Raw genomic sequence first — 18756 nt, forward strand, 5'->3', positions numbered from 1 at the left:
AAGGCAAAGGAAGATAACTAAAACAATGTTAAAGAAAAGAAAAAGTTAGAGAACTCAAACTAGCTGATCTTAATAGTTACTATAAAGCTATAGCAGCCAAGACAGAGGGGAATGGGTGAAAGAATAGATGTATAGATTTATGGAACAGAATAAAGAATCCAGAAATAGATCCAAAAAGTACAGTCAACTGATTTTTGAGAAAGCTACAAAGGCAGTCAAGTGCAGAGACAGCAGAGTTCCCCACACACAGCACTGCTGGAACAGCGGGGTGTCCACAGACAACAAAGGGGAAAAGCACCTCAACCCACACCTCAAAGCGGATTGTAGACCTAACTGCAAATTGTAAAACTACAAACTCCTAGAAGATAACCCAGAGAAAGTCTTTGTGATCATGGGTAGGCAAAGTGCTCTTAGATACCAAAAGCACAATCCACAGAAAGAAAAAAATCAATTAACTGGGCTTCATCAAAAGTTACACTGTTGATCTGTAAAAGACAGTCTTAAGAGAATGAGAACACCAGAACAAAACATTTCAAATCACATTCCCGACAGAGGACGTTTTCGTGAGACTATAAGAACACTTAAAAACTCAACAGTAACATGACAAACAATCCAACTACACCCAATTTTAAAATGGGCGAAACATGTGAACAGACACTTTACCAAAGAAGTCATATGGATAGCTAATAAATACATAAAAAATGTTAAATGGCATTAGTCATTAGTCAAACGGAAATTAAAACTCTAGTATATGTATTACTATATACCCATAGAATGGCTAAAATTTTTTACATTGATGAAAAGAATAAAAAATGCATAAAGGTACCAAGACACCATTATAAACTATAGAGTGATTACGACAGTGAAGTGAAGAAAATAATTTTTTCAATAAAATGGTGCCGAGTCATTTGTCATCCACAAGGAGGAGAAGCAGCTTACGTCCACAAGCGCTCTGGTTTTCACAAAGAGAATGGTTCTGGTCTCTGGGTTCAGGTGGTACTCCTCCTGCAAGACGTAGCAGAGGTCCCTGAGTTTAGGGTTCTCGTTGCTGGGATCCATGGAAATGCTCTCTAGTTCCTGCAGCTTTTCTGCAAAAGAAGAATGTTTTTATACATGACTTATAAATTCTAAAAATCTAGAACACACCGTGACTTTCAGCTATAGTTCAGGTAATCTCTCAATCTATGACCAGAGTTTTATAAGTGATAACTACTGATTTAATGCATACATTTAATACACTAATAAATGCATTTTCCCCCGAGAGCTGGTTAGCAGCCCATCACTGGGTTACACATATGCGTAGTAAATACTTCCGTATAGTCCCCCCAAAATTACTAACTGTAATTACCTTTGGGGGAAAAAATTGGGGGAGAGGGAAAAGGAAGACTTACTTTTCATTTAGTATCTTCCTATATTTTTCTTAATATGAAGGATGTGGGACTATGAGCCAGTTTGGTTTTTTTCTTTACACAGAAGTATATGTAAATTAGAGTATTTTAAATATCATTAGAATACTTTTTTTGCATTTTGTAAACCTCTATAAAATCACTAAAATTAAAGTAAAAATATGCTATCAATTAACTATTTCTATGGAATGTATCCTTTGCACATCCTACTAGTTTTCCTTCTTCAAAACTGGAAATGCAGTCAGCTGCAGATTCTTTCCCTAAGTACCAGACCCCACTGAAGCTTAACAGTCCTGCCATCTACGATACCCTCATAAGCCCAGGACAAGTCTGTGAGCATCACCACGTGCTAAGTACAACACCACACCACTATGCAGCCACTGGAGTCACCAGGCCCCATGGCTCCCTCCACTGGGAACACCACCCACCTTCAAATCTCCGAGTGAGATCCTGCTCAATCTCATCAAATCCTGACGCTCGGACATTACGGAAGAAGTCTTTCAAGTAATCCAGAGCATCTTTTGTCCGTGCATGCTCATTGATAATGAGAGCATCATTAAATTTCTGTGCAAAATGAAAACTTAGTTTCAATATATTTCTAATGTCTTAACACACTTGCCATACTTAAGTTCAATTAGCTGTAACTTGGCATGGAATTAATTTGAAGAATAAACTTTTCTCAAATCTATTCCAACTTAGGGTGTTTTTTTTTTTTTAAGATTTTAGTTTTAGAAAGAGGGGAAGGGAGGGAGAAAGAGAGGAAGAGAAACATCAATGTGTGGTTGCCCCTCGTGGGCCCCTTACCGGGGACCTGGTCCGCAACCCAGGCATGTGCCCTGACTGGGGATCAAACCCTCTGGTTTGGAGGCTGCCACTCCATGGAGCCACACCAGCCAGGGCCCAACTTAGTTTCTTAAAATGAACAGTCCCTAGTGGTACTTAATAAAATCACAGATTCACATACTCTTTGAAAAAAACTCAATTAACTAGAATCATTAATTAATTAGGATCACTTTGGATTCAAGTTCTACCTTGGAAAAGAAGGAAAATTACAAGAAAAATGCATGTCAAGATTAAAACACACACACAGAAGGCAAATCAGCTTCCATATCAACCTGCCTCATAATTCAGACATTCAATTTAATCTCTTTATACATCTAAAGCATCACTAAATTGCAATTGCACCTGTTTATAATGACAGCACTGAGCCCTGGCTGGTGTGGCTCAGTGGATTGAGCGCAGGCCTGAGAACCAGGGGACCACTGGTTTGATTCCCAGTCAGGGCATGTGCCTGGGTTTTGAGCCAGGTCCTCAATTGGGAGTGTGTGAGAGGCAACCACACACTGACATTTCTCTCCCTCTCTTTCTCCTTCCCTTTCTCTAAAAATAAATAAATAAATAAATTTTTTTGAAGTGACAGCACTGACCACCTATACCAAATATTCAGTTAAATTCATTAAAATTCTATAAATGCATACTGAGTGTGTTCTAGAACACCCGCATCTTCCTTGTGTGCATGTGGCTTTATCAAGGACAAGAAAGCATGTTCCAGGACAGGGCGGCAGGAGCCCTCACTGCACTCACCAGTCTCATGCCTACAGTAATGTTTCCTCATCCCCCAACTTTTTCTAGTTGTGTTAGTCATGGGGATGCCGGAGACACAGCACAGAACCCCTCTTTGTTTCTGTCCTGTGGGCTCTTGTGTTAAGTTTCAGAAAGCAGGCAAAGAAGATGCTGAATGGGACAACTTTTGGAGTTGCTTCATAAGAACCTTCTGGAAAATTCCTAAGCGGGCTGTTGGGAACAGGATGAAAAGCTGATGTTCCCTCAGCTGCCACAGCACAGCTCCCAGTGGGGCTACAACCAAAGTGCGCCCCCCCAAAGGAGGAACGTACCCGCAAATGGGAAGTGTAGAGAAACAGCGCTTTGCAGACCCTGCTCTCTCTCTCTTTGTCCGGCAGCTGCAGCACGGTGCACTTTTTCTGAACGTCAACGATCCACTGTTCGTATTTCTGTGTTCCAAAACGCCTATTTCGAATTCGAGATAAGCTTTCTGGAAAGAAAAAGTTTTCCGTTGCACCATAATGTCAGTCATTTAAGGTTGGTTCTAAGCATGTTGTACCCTCCAATTTCCTTTCCTACTCTCTGTGCACAGAACGGTCCTCCTGAAACAGCCCCGGCTCTGTGCACGGACTGGGGACAAAGGATGGGGAGACACAGCAGCCCTGTTCTCAAGAGGTTCAGTCTGTGAGTTGCTCGAGGAACAGTGCCCTGGGGCTTCTCAGGAACAGCACACTTCAGCAAAATTCACAGGCAAGAGCTGTATTTCTGGGTTGAAATGCTCCTCTTTTTAAATAAAAGGAACAAAGGAGGCTGCCCAGACAAGTGGCATTGACATGCTGCTCCTTCCTGCCCCAAATTCAAGGCCAGCAGTAAACTAAATGAATCAGCAAGCATTTACTGAACTTGGGCAGGCGTTAAAAAAAAAAGCTAAGTTGGGAACAGGAGGTAAATGGGAAATCTCTGTATATTCTGCTCAATTATTCTGTAAACCTAAAACTGCTCTGAAAAATAAAGTCTGTCAAAAAAATAAGCTAAGCAATCTGGAAACGAGAAGTTGACTGGTGAAAAGGTGGAGGTAGAGTATTAGAGGTGGAATGAGTAAGAAAGGAGAAATTCACGTCTCCCCACCCCTGCCACTGCCCCCCAGCCATTCAGACAGGTTACAATGTTCCTGATGGTATCATGGCCTCCTAAGTGTTCTCCCCACATCTCGCTGCATTGCCTCCCATCCATTCCTCAGTCAACAGTTAGAGGGACTTCCCAAAATGAAGATGAGAACCTATGCTACCCCACTGCTTCAGAGCCTTTATTAGATTCCTCCGGACAAACTCCCACCCTGGCTCACAGGGTCCTCAGTGATCCAGCCCAGCCAGCTTCCAATCCCCATCTCTAGACGGTCCCCTCCCTGCATTTTACAGGACTAATGTGAGACCCCACACTCCCCCTACTCTCCTGGCCTTCTACATGCTGTTCCCTCTGCTGGAAACATACCTATCCCCACCACCCACCCACTCCATCCCCTGTTGCTTTATTTTTATTACTTACTAATTTGGCTTTACTATAATACTGGAAATGCCATGAGGGCAGGGGCTGTGTCTCAGGGACCACATTGTAACCCCAATACCTAGCACACTGCCAACACTGAATGAGTGAACAAGTGAATGAACATGTTCAAGGAACGACTAAATCAAAGGAGTGGAAGGTGAAACTGGAAAGGTAAGTAGAACCAGATTGTGCAGGTGGGGCTCACACTGTCAAATTAGAGACTTAGAGGGCTCTGCCTGCACGGCAAAGGGATTCAGGCAGGACACTGACATGGTAACACTGATCCTTCAGGAGACTAATCAGGCAATGGGGAGGGCATGTTGGGATGGATGGAAAAGAGAGTGAAAGTGGGCAAACCAGTTAGAAGGCTATCAGAATGTCTTAGATCAAGCCGTAAAAGAAAAGGAAAGAAGTGCAAAATAAGTGTGAGAGAAGGCGCGACACCATGAGACATCTTGCAGACACCAGAAATTCAGTACAGTCGTCCCTCGCTATATTGCAGTTCACCTATTGTGGCTTCATTGTATCAAGGTTTTTTTAAAAAAGATATCTAATTCTGTATCACGGAGCTTTCGCTATATCCCAGGACTTTATATACTTCACTGGTGAGTACCCATATAGAATTTTATATGTTGTTAAAATCACGTAGGTTTAAGAGTGTAGAAAGTGTTAGAGAGCATATGAAGTATTTACGAGAGTGTGGGAAAGGTTAATAAGAGAGTGGGAAAGGTTTATAGGAGTGTGGGAAGGGTTTATAAAGCCTTAAAATATATATAAATAATAAACTAAATATAACGCCGCTACTTCGTGGATTTTCACCTATCGCGGGGGTCTCTGGAACGTAACTCCCGAGATGAGTGAGGGATCACTGTATTTGCAAAACTCTCAATTCACCTTGTACCTGCCAAAGCGGCTCCTAGTTCTGGAGAACCAGTACCACCCACTGGCGTACATGCAGCTGCCCAAGCGAGAGCCCGGGGCAAGTCTTCCACTCCCTTTCCTCCCTCGCCCCTACCCAATCCCAGTCCGCCATTAAACCTGAACACTTCCTGTGTGCAGCACCTCGCACGGTCCTTCTCCCTTCACCAACCCACCTCAACCACCTCTGGCCCTCTTCCTTCACGGCTGTCCTTGTCACATCACTAATCAGTTTGAAATCTTCAGCTGCTGCCCATTGCTTTTAGGATAAAATTCAGACTCAGCTGGGCCTACCAGGCCCTTCCCTGTCTGCCCCCGGCCACTCCCTTTAGTCTCACCCCTTTCTACCACTCACATGTTCAATTACCATGAAGTGCTTGCAGTTCCTAAAAGTCACTGTGCTCTCTCTTCCCTCTATGCCTAATGCCTCTTAGACCTTACTTAATCATCTCTCCTTTACTTCGTTGACTTCAAGATCATCCTGGGAAGCCTTCCCTACAGCCCCGCCCCGCCCCTGTGTGCCCCCATAGTGCCCCCTGTGGGACTCTGCCCTGTCCCATGGAAGCTACTCACATCTGACTCTCATTGAGTGACTGTCAGCTCCCTGAGGGCCTTGAACCTTGCCATTCCCATCACCTAGCACACCTGACACAGTAAATCTCTGGTGAATGAGTGTATGGATAAAAAGAACAGAATGTGATGATTTCATGAGAGCCTCAAAAGAGGAAAGGTCAAAGATCACTTCTAGGTCTGAATGAGCCATCACAGGGAATGGTGGTTTCATTCATATAAAAGGGAAGTCAGGATAGAAAGCTAATTTGGAAGGTCAGAAAAAGCAATAAATTGCCTTAATATAATATTTTTCAGCTGTCTGTCCTATATTTACTTTGGATTTGGAAAGAAAAACAAAGGCAAGACAAAATAAAGAAGGACTTAGAAGGTTCTAGAATAACCTATAATCAAGAAACTCAACCTCTGGGTTGTTTTTTTTTTATCAACCTATGGTTGTGATGGTGGCATAGGCAGACATGGCTCACTTCTTCGCACAATCATATGAAAATTACAACTAAAATACGAAACAATCATCACCCAGAACCATCAGAAATCGAGTTGCATGGAAATCTGACAACTACAGAATTAAGAAATCACATCGATCCAGAATGAGCCAGCAAGCTGATGCCATATCCGAGACTCCATCAACCTGGCTAACACTATTTGACCCACCTTGGAGATCCCTAGAGATTCTACTGCACCTAACTTACAAGCCCAACTAAGCTGCTTTTCCATATGAATGGCTGGTCTTGGGCCATGCTTCACAACTACCTAAATCCTATCAAACAAGCAACAGCTGGCCACAGTGAGTTCCAGGCCCAGCACTAGCAGCAGCCAGCTTAGATTCACAGCTTAGCTTCACCTGGGAATCTCCAAACCCAAGCCCAGCACAAATAGCAGCCATCTTAGATTGCTTTTTTGCTCAGGCAGGGTGGCCCTGGACAAAACACAGGAGGAGGCTGACCCTGGCTTGCACTACCTGGGAACCGCTCACCACACACACCCAGTGGACAGCTACAGACCATGTCAGAGCACCACCACCCTGCCCCCGCACAGCTGATCCTCTATGGAGGGTGGAGGTTGGTGGTAAGTGGTCACAGCCAATCCTCGCAGCTGACTGGCCTGGGTAAATCCCTCCCATTGATCTGCAACAGCAACCAAGGCACAACTACAAGAGGAGGGTGTACTCAGACCACAGGAAGGGCGCACCTCAAGTACCCAGCTTGGGTCATAGGGCAGGCTGTGCCACTGGACCCTACAGGACACCTACTACATTAGGCCACACTACCAAGACAGGAAATCATGGCAGCTCTAACTAATACATAGAAACAAACACAGGGAGGCTGCCAAAATGAGGAGACAATGAAATATGGCCCAAATGGAAGAACAGATCAAAACTCTAGAAAAAGAGCTAAACAAAGTAGAGATAAGCAATCTATCAGATGCAGAGTTCACATCACTGGTTATAAGGATGCTCAAGGAACTCAGTGAGGACCTCAGCAGCATTAAAAAATAGATCCAATCAGAAGCAAAGCATACAGTAACTGAAATAAATAATAATTTACAGCCTTGGCTGGCATAGCTCAGTGGATTGAGCGTGGGCTGCGAACCAAAGCATTGTAGGTTCAATTCCCAGTCAGGGCACATGCCTGGGCTGCAGGCCACGGCCCCCAGCTACCGCACATTGATGCGGTCTCTCTCTTTCTCCCTCCCTTCCCTCTCTAAAAATAAATAAATAAAATTTTAAAAAAAGAATAATTTACAGGGAAACAGCAGTAGAGTGGATGAAACCAAGATTCAGATCAATGATATGGAATATAAGGAAGCAAAAAACCACCAATCAGAACAACAAGAAGAAAAAAGAATCCTAAAATATGAGGATAATGTTAAGCAGCCTCTGGGACAACTTCAAGAAGTCCAACATTTGCATTATAGGGGTTCCAGAAGGAGAAGAGAAAGTGCAAGAAATTGGAAATCTATTTGAAAAAATAATGAAAGAAAACGTCCTTAATTTGGTGAAGAAATAGATACGCAAGTCCAGGAAGCACAGAGAGTACCAAACAAGATGGATGCAAAGAGGCCCGCTCCAAGACACATCATAATTAAAATGCTAAAAGATAAAGATAAAGAATCTTAAAAGTAGCAAGAGAAAAGAAGTTAGTTATTTACAGGGGAGTTCCCATAAGACTGTCAGCTGATCTCTCAAAAGAAACTTTGCATGCTTAAAGAGATCGGCAAAAAATATTCAGCTATGAAAAGTAGGTACCTACAGTCAAGATTGCTCTACCCAGCAAAGCTATCATAAAGAGCTTCCCAGACAAGAAAAACCTAAAGGAGTTCTTCATCACCAAACCATTATTATTTGAAACGTTAAAGGGACTTATTTAATAAAAAGAAGATCAAAACTATGAACAATAAAATGGCAAAAAATACAAATCGATCAACAATTGAATTTAAAAAACAAAGAAAAGAAGAACAGAGACAGAATCATGGCTAGAGAGAGCATTTTAACGGTTGTGAGATGGTAGGAGGCTGTGGGAATGGGTGAAGAGGGAAAGGGATTAAAAAGTACAAATAGGTAGTTACAGAATAGCCATGGGGATATAAAGTACAGCGTAGGAAATGGAGTAGTCAAAGAAGTTATATGTGTGTCCCATGAACATGAACAATGGTGTGGGGATAGTCTGAAGGAGTGAGTAGTGCTCAGTGGAGGGGGTGAAGAGGGAAAAATCAGGACAACTGTACTAGCATAATTAATAAAATACGTACATTTTTTTAAAAGTGAACCTCTTGAAATTGTCTGAACTAAGGAGAATGCAAACAAATGATAGTGAACAATTCATGGCTATTCCAAAAAGGAGAGGACACAAAACAAGATTTATCTTACCGAGGCTTATGGTACCGAGTTCATCAAAGACACTCTTTACCAGACTCTCTGTCTTTTTCATCAGCTGAGAGATGATATATTCAAATCTGTTGGTGCTCCGTGATTCTACTTTCCTGAACACTAGAACCATCAAAGGAAAGTGACTATGTTTCAGGAAGTATACATGAGAGTTTAAAGTAGGCATCTCCAAACCTTTCTCTACTTTTGTTATATCCTCTGTAAAACCTGAGGCCCCAAGTTCACAGACAGCTCACTTAGATGATTTAAAAAATTCTCCCCAAACCTTGCAACAGCTCTCTCATGCTTAATGCACTTCTCCAACATATCTGCTATGCTCTGGGTCTAATTCACCTTCTTACTCTGGCTCTCCTGTTTCTCAGCACAGAGCCCCTGCTCCAGTGAGGCTGGTATCCATCTTATCTCTGCAAATGCCACACTTTTTGCCTGTCTCTGTTCTTTGATCCTTTCCCATCCAACCCTCAGGAGTGTTCATACTGTTCCTAACATTCATTATTGCATCGTTTCAGCAGAAATTTATTAATTGCCCACCACGTGCCATGTTCTGGTAATAGAGAGTTGAAAAGAACACACTGCATGCTCCAGGGAGGTCTGTGTTCTCAGGGGAGAGGAAGTAGCCAATAAACACAGTAGAGTGCTTCAAGGTAAGTATACGCAAATGTCCTGGGGCACGGGGAAAGGGCTCCAAGAGCTTTCAAAGGAGGCAGTGTTGTGGGATAAGCAGGGGAAGAGGAAAGGAGAAAGCAAACACAGTCGTGTACAACGTATAGCATGGACAAAAGTCACAGAAAGCATCTGACACACCTGAGGGACCCACAGGAACATGACATGATTGGGCTTATGGGGGCTGGGAGGGGATGAAGCTCAGAGGGCAGGGGCCACCGGATTATAAATAAATGTGTCCTTGATTCCAAAAAGTTTAGACTGTGTACCTTCTCTAAACCCCCCACAGGCAGCTCCCAGAAAGAAATGTAACTGCCCCCTCCCTGGCTATGTCATGTGTGTTTGCTCTGCTGTCAACAGTCACAGGCCATTCGGAGAGCAAGGGTGAAGCCATGTGTGTCTCATCCCCCTTTCGCCCTTGCCGAATGAGTACAGCATTGGTATCCAATAAACATGCCCTAGTCCATCTCATATAAAATCACATTCTGATCTTTTGAGGTAAGGTATGATGAGTTCAGATCATTTCAACCAAAATTTTCAGATAAATATTGAAATAATGAATGACCACACCATTTCCCCTTCAAGCGTGGAACCCTGGGAAGGCCTGAGCCCGACGTGAAGATTTACATGCTTAGATATTCCCATCCCCTCTCTCTCTCACTGCTAGTATCTTTATAAGACTTTTATAGAACTGGAGAGTAAGGCTGTTTGCTTTCTATAGGCCATTCCTGAGCTTCATCCATTGCTTGAGGAGAAAGCTCAGTTGAGGAGAAAGGCCAGAAACGAGACTATTTCCCAAGTTTGGGGTTCAATACACCCTACTAAACAGAGAAAGGGTAAACATTTAGTGTTCATCCAAACAGCTCTGAACTAGAAATATTAGAAGGTAAGAAAGTCCCAAAGGGCTGGTTACTGGATCCCACTTACACTTATGGGGCTTATATACAACTTCCTCCAGTTCCTCCAGGTTGTCCTTGACTGTTGCTAGCACTGATGTGTCCAGAGAAGCACACAGCTTGCAGATATACTCCATGGCTTCCCTTGTGTTCTTGGCATCCCCAACGCCAACTGAGGCGGTCAGCCCAATGACCTGTGAAGAGCATGCCAGATAGTCAGATGTCTGGGGAAAGTATGACATTTCCACAACCCCCCACGTAACCCTCTCCTGCTAAAGTAGGCTTTTCCCCTAACTTCAGACAAAGAACAAGAACATTTTTTCCCTGAAATTCTCTATAATGTTGCAAATGGAAAGGTTCTCATTAAGCAAAGCACTGAATAAATGCAGAAGTCACAACTCATCAGCTGAACATAAATCAACACAGAAACAAAGAAAGGAAACCCTTGCAAGGCAGGGCTTCTCTCTGCTTTACCCTTGGATCCCCCACGACCTGTAGAAGAACATAAGGAGAAGGAAAAGGACTGAAATCAGACAAACTTCCATTCAGATCTCAGGCATGCTTCATGGGCTGCAAATATCTACTGCTCTCCAGATAATGTTAGCAACTGCTAGGTAACAATTGCAATTGAAAATGGTAGCTGGGTGAATTTAGCAAGAAAACATTTGTAAAGAATTTAGCTTAATGGTCACCTAATATTTATTTCTTTCTCTAATAGCCACTCAATAAATAATTGAATAACTGACTCATTAACAAGGAATCTAGTTAACTACCATACTTTTTTTCTGGATGAAAAAGCCGTAAGAAATGTGACTGCTACTGAATGTTGTCTATGAGCACCATACTGAATTTCTTCTCACTTGTGTTTCCTGAACAAGTGATTATTAGGGCTGGAGAACTTCACACAGTGTGAGATCAGTGTACTATAAATCCATGGTTTCCAACTTCACTTGAGCCCCAATGTGACACAGTCAGTTCTTCTGTGCATGAGTTATCTGCCTTCCGTTTCAAATCCGCTCTATGTGCCCTGAGCCCCCTCCCCCATTCCCATCTGATTATACTCAGCAAATGATCCATCTGCCTGTCTTACCTTCAAGAGGAAGGAGGGTTATATGCCAGTTTCCCTACCTTTCCTGCTCCCATCTAAGAACTACTCTCTGTCTTGACTCTTCTCACACTCTCCCCTCTGACAACACCAAAAATAGCAAAAATGGTTTTCCATCTGGTCCCCCAAACTAATCCATCTGCATGCCTACTTATTACAAACCTCCGGTCGCTGCTGGCATATTGTTCTATCAATCATTCCCTCTCTCATCCTGCCTCACCTACTGCCATTCACTGCTTCACACTGTACACTCAAGGATTTGTGACTGCACCATGTACATTTCGGGATTCGTGAATGCACCACGTTCTTCCACAGCTCTGAGCCTCTGGACACACAGTAGCCTTTACCAAATACCACCCGGCTACCAACCTGGTAAACTCTCTTCGGTTTTTGCCTAACCTTACTTCTGTTAGGTTGTGCCTTATTGTCATAGCACACTTAGGAATTCTTCTACCTCTGTTCTGATTGAACCATGTACATGTCTCCATAGTGTGCCATCATGATAAATTATGACATAATTCTTACATATTTGGCTCCCCACAAAACTCCAGCTGTTTGAGGGCAAGAACTATGTCTTTTTATATTTGTACCCCCACTGCTTTGCACAGAGCGTGGAGGCACCCGATACATATATGTTGAGTTGATAAATGAATCAAAATTAACCAAGGAGTTATACAATATGCACTTAGGACCTGAGAAGGACATCCTCACTGTGGCCACAAGAGTAAGCTGACAGGATTTAGGAAAGTCACAGCTCTTATGAGAAATCCATCTGACTTTGCAGATACCTGGGGCAGTGGGTCTGAAGATCCTCCAAGTTTCTGATCTAGATAACTGAACATGATCATATTGTAAGGATGGCGCTTATTGGTATTGTGGCATTCATCAAATATCATCAAAGTGAAGACAGAGAGTGATGGGATAGTCCCCTCTTTAAGGCTGTTCACAAGAATCTGTGGAGTTAAAATGATGATGTCACTGTCCTCAATAATCTGTTCCACTGAGATATTCTCAAATGTTAATCCAGATATGCCTGAAACTCTGTACCTGGAAAATGACAGAAGTTGCCTGTTACCAACCACAATGTGAATCAGGAACCACAAAGACATGAAACACTAGATCAGAACACAGATTAAGTTCTCCTTAAGTCTAAAAGGAGACAAGTGCTTAGCAGTCTTACACACAGTAAGTGATCAATAAATGCAAGCTAGTTAAAACTGCTAAGAGTATTTATTAAGTCTTTCAAGCCACCAAACAAAGGAAACAGTAAAGAGTAATAGTAAAGTTATAAAATCATTAAGAAGTTAAATGTGCCATTTAACGTAAAATTTATCTCTTAAGCCATTTACTTATTCTGCAAGAGTTAACCAAAGGAGTTTAGGATTTCAGGTATAGATAACAAAACAGACTTCAATCCATGAAGGAATTACATCTAGATTATATAAAATCTGAATCTACTGTAAATTTTTTGAATCGTGGTTTTCCAAAAACAAAACAAAGCAGAAAGCACACCAGTTACATAAAGTTAGAGAAAAATAAGTTGGAGCAACTGTTATACCTACCCAAGTCTTTCAAAATAGTTTAAGAACACAGATTTTTGCTGTTCATACACTGGGAGTTGATTAGCAAAAAACACAACCTTCCCCTTTTGTCCTTGTGGAAATTTTTTAAGATGATGTTCACATATAAGAAGTGCAACAAAGGTTTTTCCACAACCTTTTAACATATAAAGAAAAAGAAAACATGTAACTAATATAATACTGTAGCAAGGTGTAGAGCAAGAGGTCCCCCCAAGACCCCCTTAGCCCTTAGTTGGGGGTGTGGGGGAGCTGATAACTGGCAGTTAGGATACCTTTCATAGCAATGGCAAGCTGAAAGCCAGCTAATAGCTGTGCTACCACCCTGGGGCAAAAAGTGTGTGCCTGACTTTCAGAATGCATGGTGACTGGTGACATAGCCCAGGGTTTGTACAGTGCCTGCACAGGAGGCAGGGAGGCAGTTCCTCCTGCATCACTGAGTCACTCTCGCCCCGACTAAAGGTGGCAGCCAAGAGAATGTAAACAATACAGAAAACTGGCAAATGTAGCTCACTGTGGGAGGAGCCACATAGGGGGTCAGGTAGGAAGCTCGGTCAGGATTTAAACTCAGGGCAGACAGAAGGAGGTGGGTCTGCCATGAGGGCAGAGAGAGAGATTCTGCCATGCTGCCAGCAGTGAGATCCAAGCCACGCAGGCTGTAGGAGCTGGTCAGCCGTTGGAGGAATGATGTAGCAGCCGTGTGAGAGGAAGCCATGAGCAGGCAGCTGTGCAGCCTGTAGTAAGGGAGGGATTCGGTCATGTAGCCTGGGCTAGTAAGAAGGCAGATTGCCGCTGCTCTGATCGTGCCCACTCTAGCTGACTCCAAAGCCACCAAGGACCCTGCCTTGCAAGACGCTGACCTATTGCCTTGCAGACCCGGACCCTATATGGACTCTTGGGACTTCTGCCTTTCCTGGACTCCTCCATGATCCAGTGCAACACAGCACATGCTTTCCTGGACTATGACACGGAGGCTGATGATGATGTACCCCAGGTCCTGAAGGAGAGAGCTGCTGCAAGAGGATGGTGACTTTGAGACCCACAAGCGTTCTTTCCAGAGGAGATGGAGGACTGTGTGTGCAGCCAGCTTACGATAAGGAGATGGGGAACGACTGGGCTTGGTTCTGGCGTACAGCCTGGTCAGGAGCCAGGGAAGTGCTGGGTCTCATGGGAGAATGGGGCTCTGAGGAGAAGTGCTCTCAGCCCCTCAAGGTTGGTAAATAAAAACCTGTTTCTCCCAATACTAGTTGTTGGGTCACACAGCAAGGCACCACGTAGTGCCCCTGTTTGCTCGGTTACAATACCAAAATATTTCTATGGAAAAGTAATTCTTTTTAGCTCTCCTAAAACCACTGCTAGACTAGTAAATTGGTAATGTGGATGGGTTAACAATGGCAAAATTTACACCATGACTAAAAAATGTCAAGCTGCTTCCTAGGGAATATGTACTCAGGGTCTGATGCAAGCTAAAAGATGGCATTTTTTTTTCGCTCGTGTTCTTTAAAATACCTTAAGACTATATCAATAGGATGGTTTCTCAAAAGACGAATGGGACAGCGGACAAACTAAAACATGCCCATTTCACCCCAGCATGTAGTAAAAGGGAAAAAAGGAAAGCAAACAGAGGAACAGACCACAGGAGTAATGGCAATCACCTTACCGGTGGGAGCACATATTATTGTGTTTTTTCCGTGTATAGCAGGAGAAGCCAGCTCTAGTTGGTAATGTCTTGGCTTCAGAGGGCTGTGAGCAAGAGGCACTTCTGAAACACAAAAGGAACAAAATTACCAAACAGCTACTGCTCTGAGGAACCGGGGCAACAGCTATCTACTATCAAATAGACAGGAATTCTGGCTCCAGCCAGAAGGTCCTCATGTAAGAAATGTATGTTTCTTGTTAATCATTCCACTTCTTGTTAATCATTCCAGCTTCTCCACTGACTCTCTTTCAATGGCAAAGTGCTGATGGCAAGAAGGCAAGAAAAAGAAAATTAAATTTAAAAAATGAATGGCTTCATTCAGGGTGAGACAGATGGCCTCCAGTCACAGGAAATGCTACATGGAACAAAACAGCAATGAATGCCTCCAAGATCTTTGAAAAACACTTGCACTGTAAATACCGAATTCCCAAAGCAATCTCTTATTGAAGAGCAATCATGCTTTGTAATTCCACAGGCTCACACATGGTATTTTCCTCTCAACAGAACCAGACATTTTAAAAAACAATCAGAGGCTTTATCTCACTAACAAGATTAAGCATACAGAATGTTAAGAGCCACAAATACCTTGAAAATCATCATTTGAGTCCAATCTATCCATTTTAAAGAAAAAGAGAATTTCTAAAAGGTTAAGAGAGTTCACCAAGGACTCTTACATGTTGGAAAAGCTTAAAGCAACTTATAATCATTGATTTTATTCTGGAATGACAAAAAATTTGTATCATCCGCTTGTAGAAGTAATCTATAAATTTGGTTCTTGTGGTGTTATCAGCAAATCACATTTTCTAATACTACTCCTTGTGAATCATAATTTCTTCCCTGATGCCCTTTAGTAAATAACTTTTTATGATGGCTTATTACATAACTTTCTGGTCTCCTCATGAAAATGTGCTCCCAGAACCGTAACATGGGCATTATCCGGCCACAGCTAACTCATCCAGTGCCTTTGTATGAGTCAGTCAAAGCGCCCTGTGGGGGACCGAGCCCCTCAATGCACTGTTTGACGAGCAGCACAGGCTGGATCTCACTCCCCGCCCCACCGCTCAGCCCAGCACACACGTGCTGCGCACACACTTCACCCACTTACACCGCAGCCCTGGGGTCACAAAAGGAAACTGACCAAGGGACTCTCAAATGGAAGTATTTCTTTGGAAGGCAGGGCTGATTTTGAATCCTGTCTATGAAAGCAGGATTTTATAGACATTGAGTTTCTGGGAAAACTATTTACATTTTAAATGTACACAGGCCTATACTTTCTTAGTGATAAAAGAAGACCAACAACAAGATAAAAGAGGAATAAGAAGGGGACAATAGCTATGGAGGGAGGAGAGTGACATTGCTCGTCACAGAAAAAAGTAATATTATAATGTAAATTCTCTTTTTCTTTCTTCCTTTCCCTTAAGAACCTTTCCACAGGGCTGTGACTTTCAGCACTGAGAACGTGTCCCCACACAAAATATTCGAAGAGCACCACTGTGGAAGAGAAAAAACAGTGCTGGGTACCTGAAGGTGGGCATGAATTCTGACTAAGATTCTGGTGTTCCGGTTCTTCCTTGTAGAAAATCTGCACCTCGGAAGTTTCTGCTTCCTCATCCTCAAGATCTTTCGTTTTCTCTTGCGCACCTTGATAAGATCAAACCACATCTTAGAACCTTGATAGAACCTGATTCTAGTGTGAAAGCCTTACAATGAGCTTCTAACATAAAATTTTCAAAGTTTGGCTTGTAACAAAACCTTTGTGAGTTCCTATCTCAGTTTGGAGTTTGAACGCCAACGTTATTTCGGACTTTCTCATTCAAAGTGAGGAACACAGAGCAGGAATTTCCAGAGCGTGTTAGCAATGCAGACTCTTGGGCCCCCACGGAATCAGAACCTGCCTTCGAGCAAGATCCCCAGGTGACTGGCAGGCACACTAGGAAGAGCAGCATGATTTAGCAGTTACTCATGTCCTCCATTCCCGGCCCAACCCAAGAAATCGGAAATCAGATGTGTATTTATACAGACAATTTCTGGAACAACTTGTGATCCAAAGAAGCCTGGGAAAAGTAAGACCCTCAGAGGGTTTACCAAACTCAGCCTTTAAAACAGTGCTGTGAGGTTGGCTTCAGGAAGCCAAGTGATGGCTCAATTACTTAATCCCATTTCCCAATAGGTTCTTTTTTTCCAATCCTGTTCTGGTTCGGTTCCAGATGGCTTCCAGGCAGAGAACCAAGCTATGTCTGTCTTCAGTCTACTGTGAAAAATGGGTGAGTCCTTTTTCGCCTTTTTAACTCTAGAATTTGTGAGCTATTTCTCCAATAATCTAAACCCAGACAGTGAGCTCAGATTCTGCCTTCCCCAAATCCTCTGGACCACATGGGCTAATGGTGGTGAGAATGGTTTGCCTACCTTTCTCTGTAATCCACAGTTCTCTGAAATTGCTCTCTTCTTTCTCCAAAGCAAGTGTCAGAGATTTGGGCCAGTTCTCCTTGTCGGATCTGAGAAGGCACTCAACCATTTTCTCTGCACCTGCCATTGGCCCCTTGTTGGAACAAATCTAAGCAAGACAATTATAGTTGATTGATCAAGTGTTTCAAAGTTTTCCTTTTATGAGTTTTTATTGAAGAAACATTTCAAGTGCTATCATGGTACACTATGGTTCAACAGATCTTATTTGTGACCATTTTTGCTCCATCCAATACAATCTTTTCTTTAAAGATTTTATTTATTTATTTTTTAGAGAGAGGAAGAGAAACATCAATGTGAGAGAGAAACACTATACACACCTCAACCAGGGACCAAACCTGTAACCCAGGCATGTGCCCTGACCAGGAATGGAACCAGTGACCTTTCACTTTGTGAAAGGATGATCAACCAACTGAGCCACACCAGTCAGGGCCCTCCAACACAATCTTTTAAGATACCCTGTTCTTTGCCCTTGTCCTCCACATATTATATTACTATGTCAAGCCAAGCCAATCATTATCAGCAGCATTAGGAAAACAACCCACTTAATAGCTATTCAAGAGATGGGTGTATTGACATAGATTTTTGGAAGGATAAAACCAAATATTAATGAATTTTTTTTCAGGGTAGTGAGACTCACATGACTATTATTAATCATAATAAGCAAAATTTATTGAGCACTTATTATCATGTATCAAGCATATGTTAGCACTTTACATATATTATCTTAATCTTTATAAAAATATAGTAATGAGGTACTATAACTATTTCCATATTATACGTGAATAAACAGGGGCTCAGAGAAACTACGTAGCTTGCCTGAGATCACACCACTAGTAAGTGGCTGAGCCAGGATTCTAACCAAATGTATTTGAGTCCACAGCCTGAACACTTAACCAGTTGAGTCTACGGCTTTTTTCTTTTTATTTGCTGAACTGTTTGCTTGTATTTAAATTTGCGTAGAACATTATTTACAAATAATATAATTTTAACTGAACATAGGACAAAGCTGAAAAAAAAAACTTGTGACATAAAAATTACTCAGTTTGAGACAGGATAGTAAGAAGCTAGGAAAATTCCTGGGCAAGTGGAATGGAGAAACCAAGACGAGAAAATTAAACAAAGCCACCTCAAGACCTTGTCCTCCTAACCAGAGAATACATAACCTCCCTGGTCATAAACCAGTCCTCTGGGAAGAGAAGAAGAGGAATTCTAACGCAAAGAGAGGTAACACCTGAACAAAGGAACCAACTTAGGAAGAGGCTGCAGGTTTCCCTTTCAGCTCCCCCTCCCAAGAGAAACTGCACCTCTACAGTCCCCCTAGGAATTTCCCCCTCCGAAATTCCTATATTTCCCTTAGATAAACTTGCTCTTGAAAGCTCCAGGAAGGCCTGGATGTTAGGGTTTTAACCAGCCACATTCTGACTGCTAGCTTCTGATGTTAATAAAAGTGTCCTTATAATC

General features: G+C 42.6%; 1 protein-coding gene across 3 annotated transcripts in view; it reads right to left on the reverse strand.

Annotated features, from left to right (window-relative positions):
- The window catches only part of DDX58 (DExD/H-box helicase 58), a 72115-nt gene that overhangs the window by 15542 nt on the left and 37817 nt on the right, over window positions 1–18756 (reverse strand). For all 3 annotated transcript variants that reach the window (XM_045840247.1, XM_045840248.1, XM_045840246.1), the window contains exons 4-13: window positions 17236–17383; window positions 16351–16470; window positions 14791–14892; window positions 13116–13269; window positions 12342–12600; window positions 10480–10642; window positions 8872–8991; window positions 3302–3459; window positions 1835–1970; window positions 940–1088 (exon numbers count right to left, since the gene is read on the reverse strand). In XM_045840247.1, coding sequence (XP_045696203.1) covers window positions 940–1088; window positions 1835–1970; window positions 3302–3459; window positions 8872–8991; window positions 10480–10642; window positions 12342–12600; window positions 13116–13269; window positions 14791–14892; window positions 16351–16470; window positions 17236–17383 — 1509 coding nt within the window. The remainder of the gene's footprint in view (window positions 1–939; window positions 1089–1834; window positions 1971–3301; window positions 3460–8871; window positions 8992–10479; window positions 10643–12341; window positions 12601–13115; window positions 13270–14790; window positions 14893–16350; window positions 16471–17235; window positions 17384–18756) is intronic.

The sequence above is a fragment of the Phyllostomus hastatus genome, unplaced genomic scaffold, assembly GCF_019186645.2.
Source record: "Phyllostomus hastatus isolate PE091 unplaced genomic scaffold, TTU_PhHast_1.1 phas_contig_34, whole genome shotgun sequence".
Classification (NCBI taxonomy): Eukaryota; Metazoa; Chordata; class Mammalia; order Chiroptera; family Phyllostomidae; genus Phyllostomus; species Phyllostomus hastatus.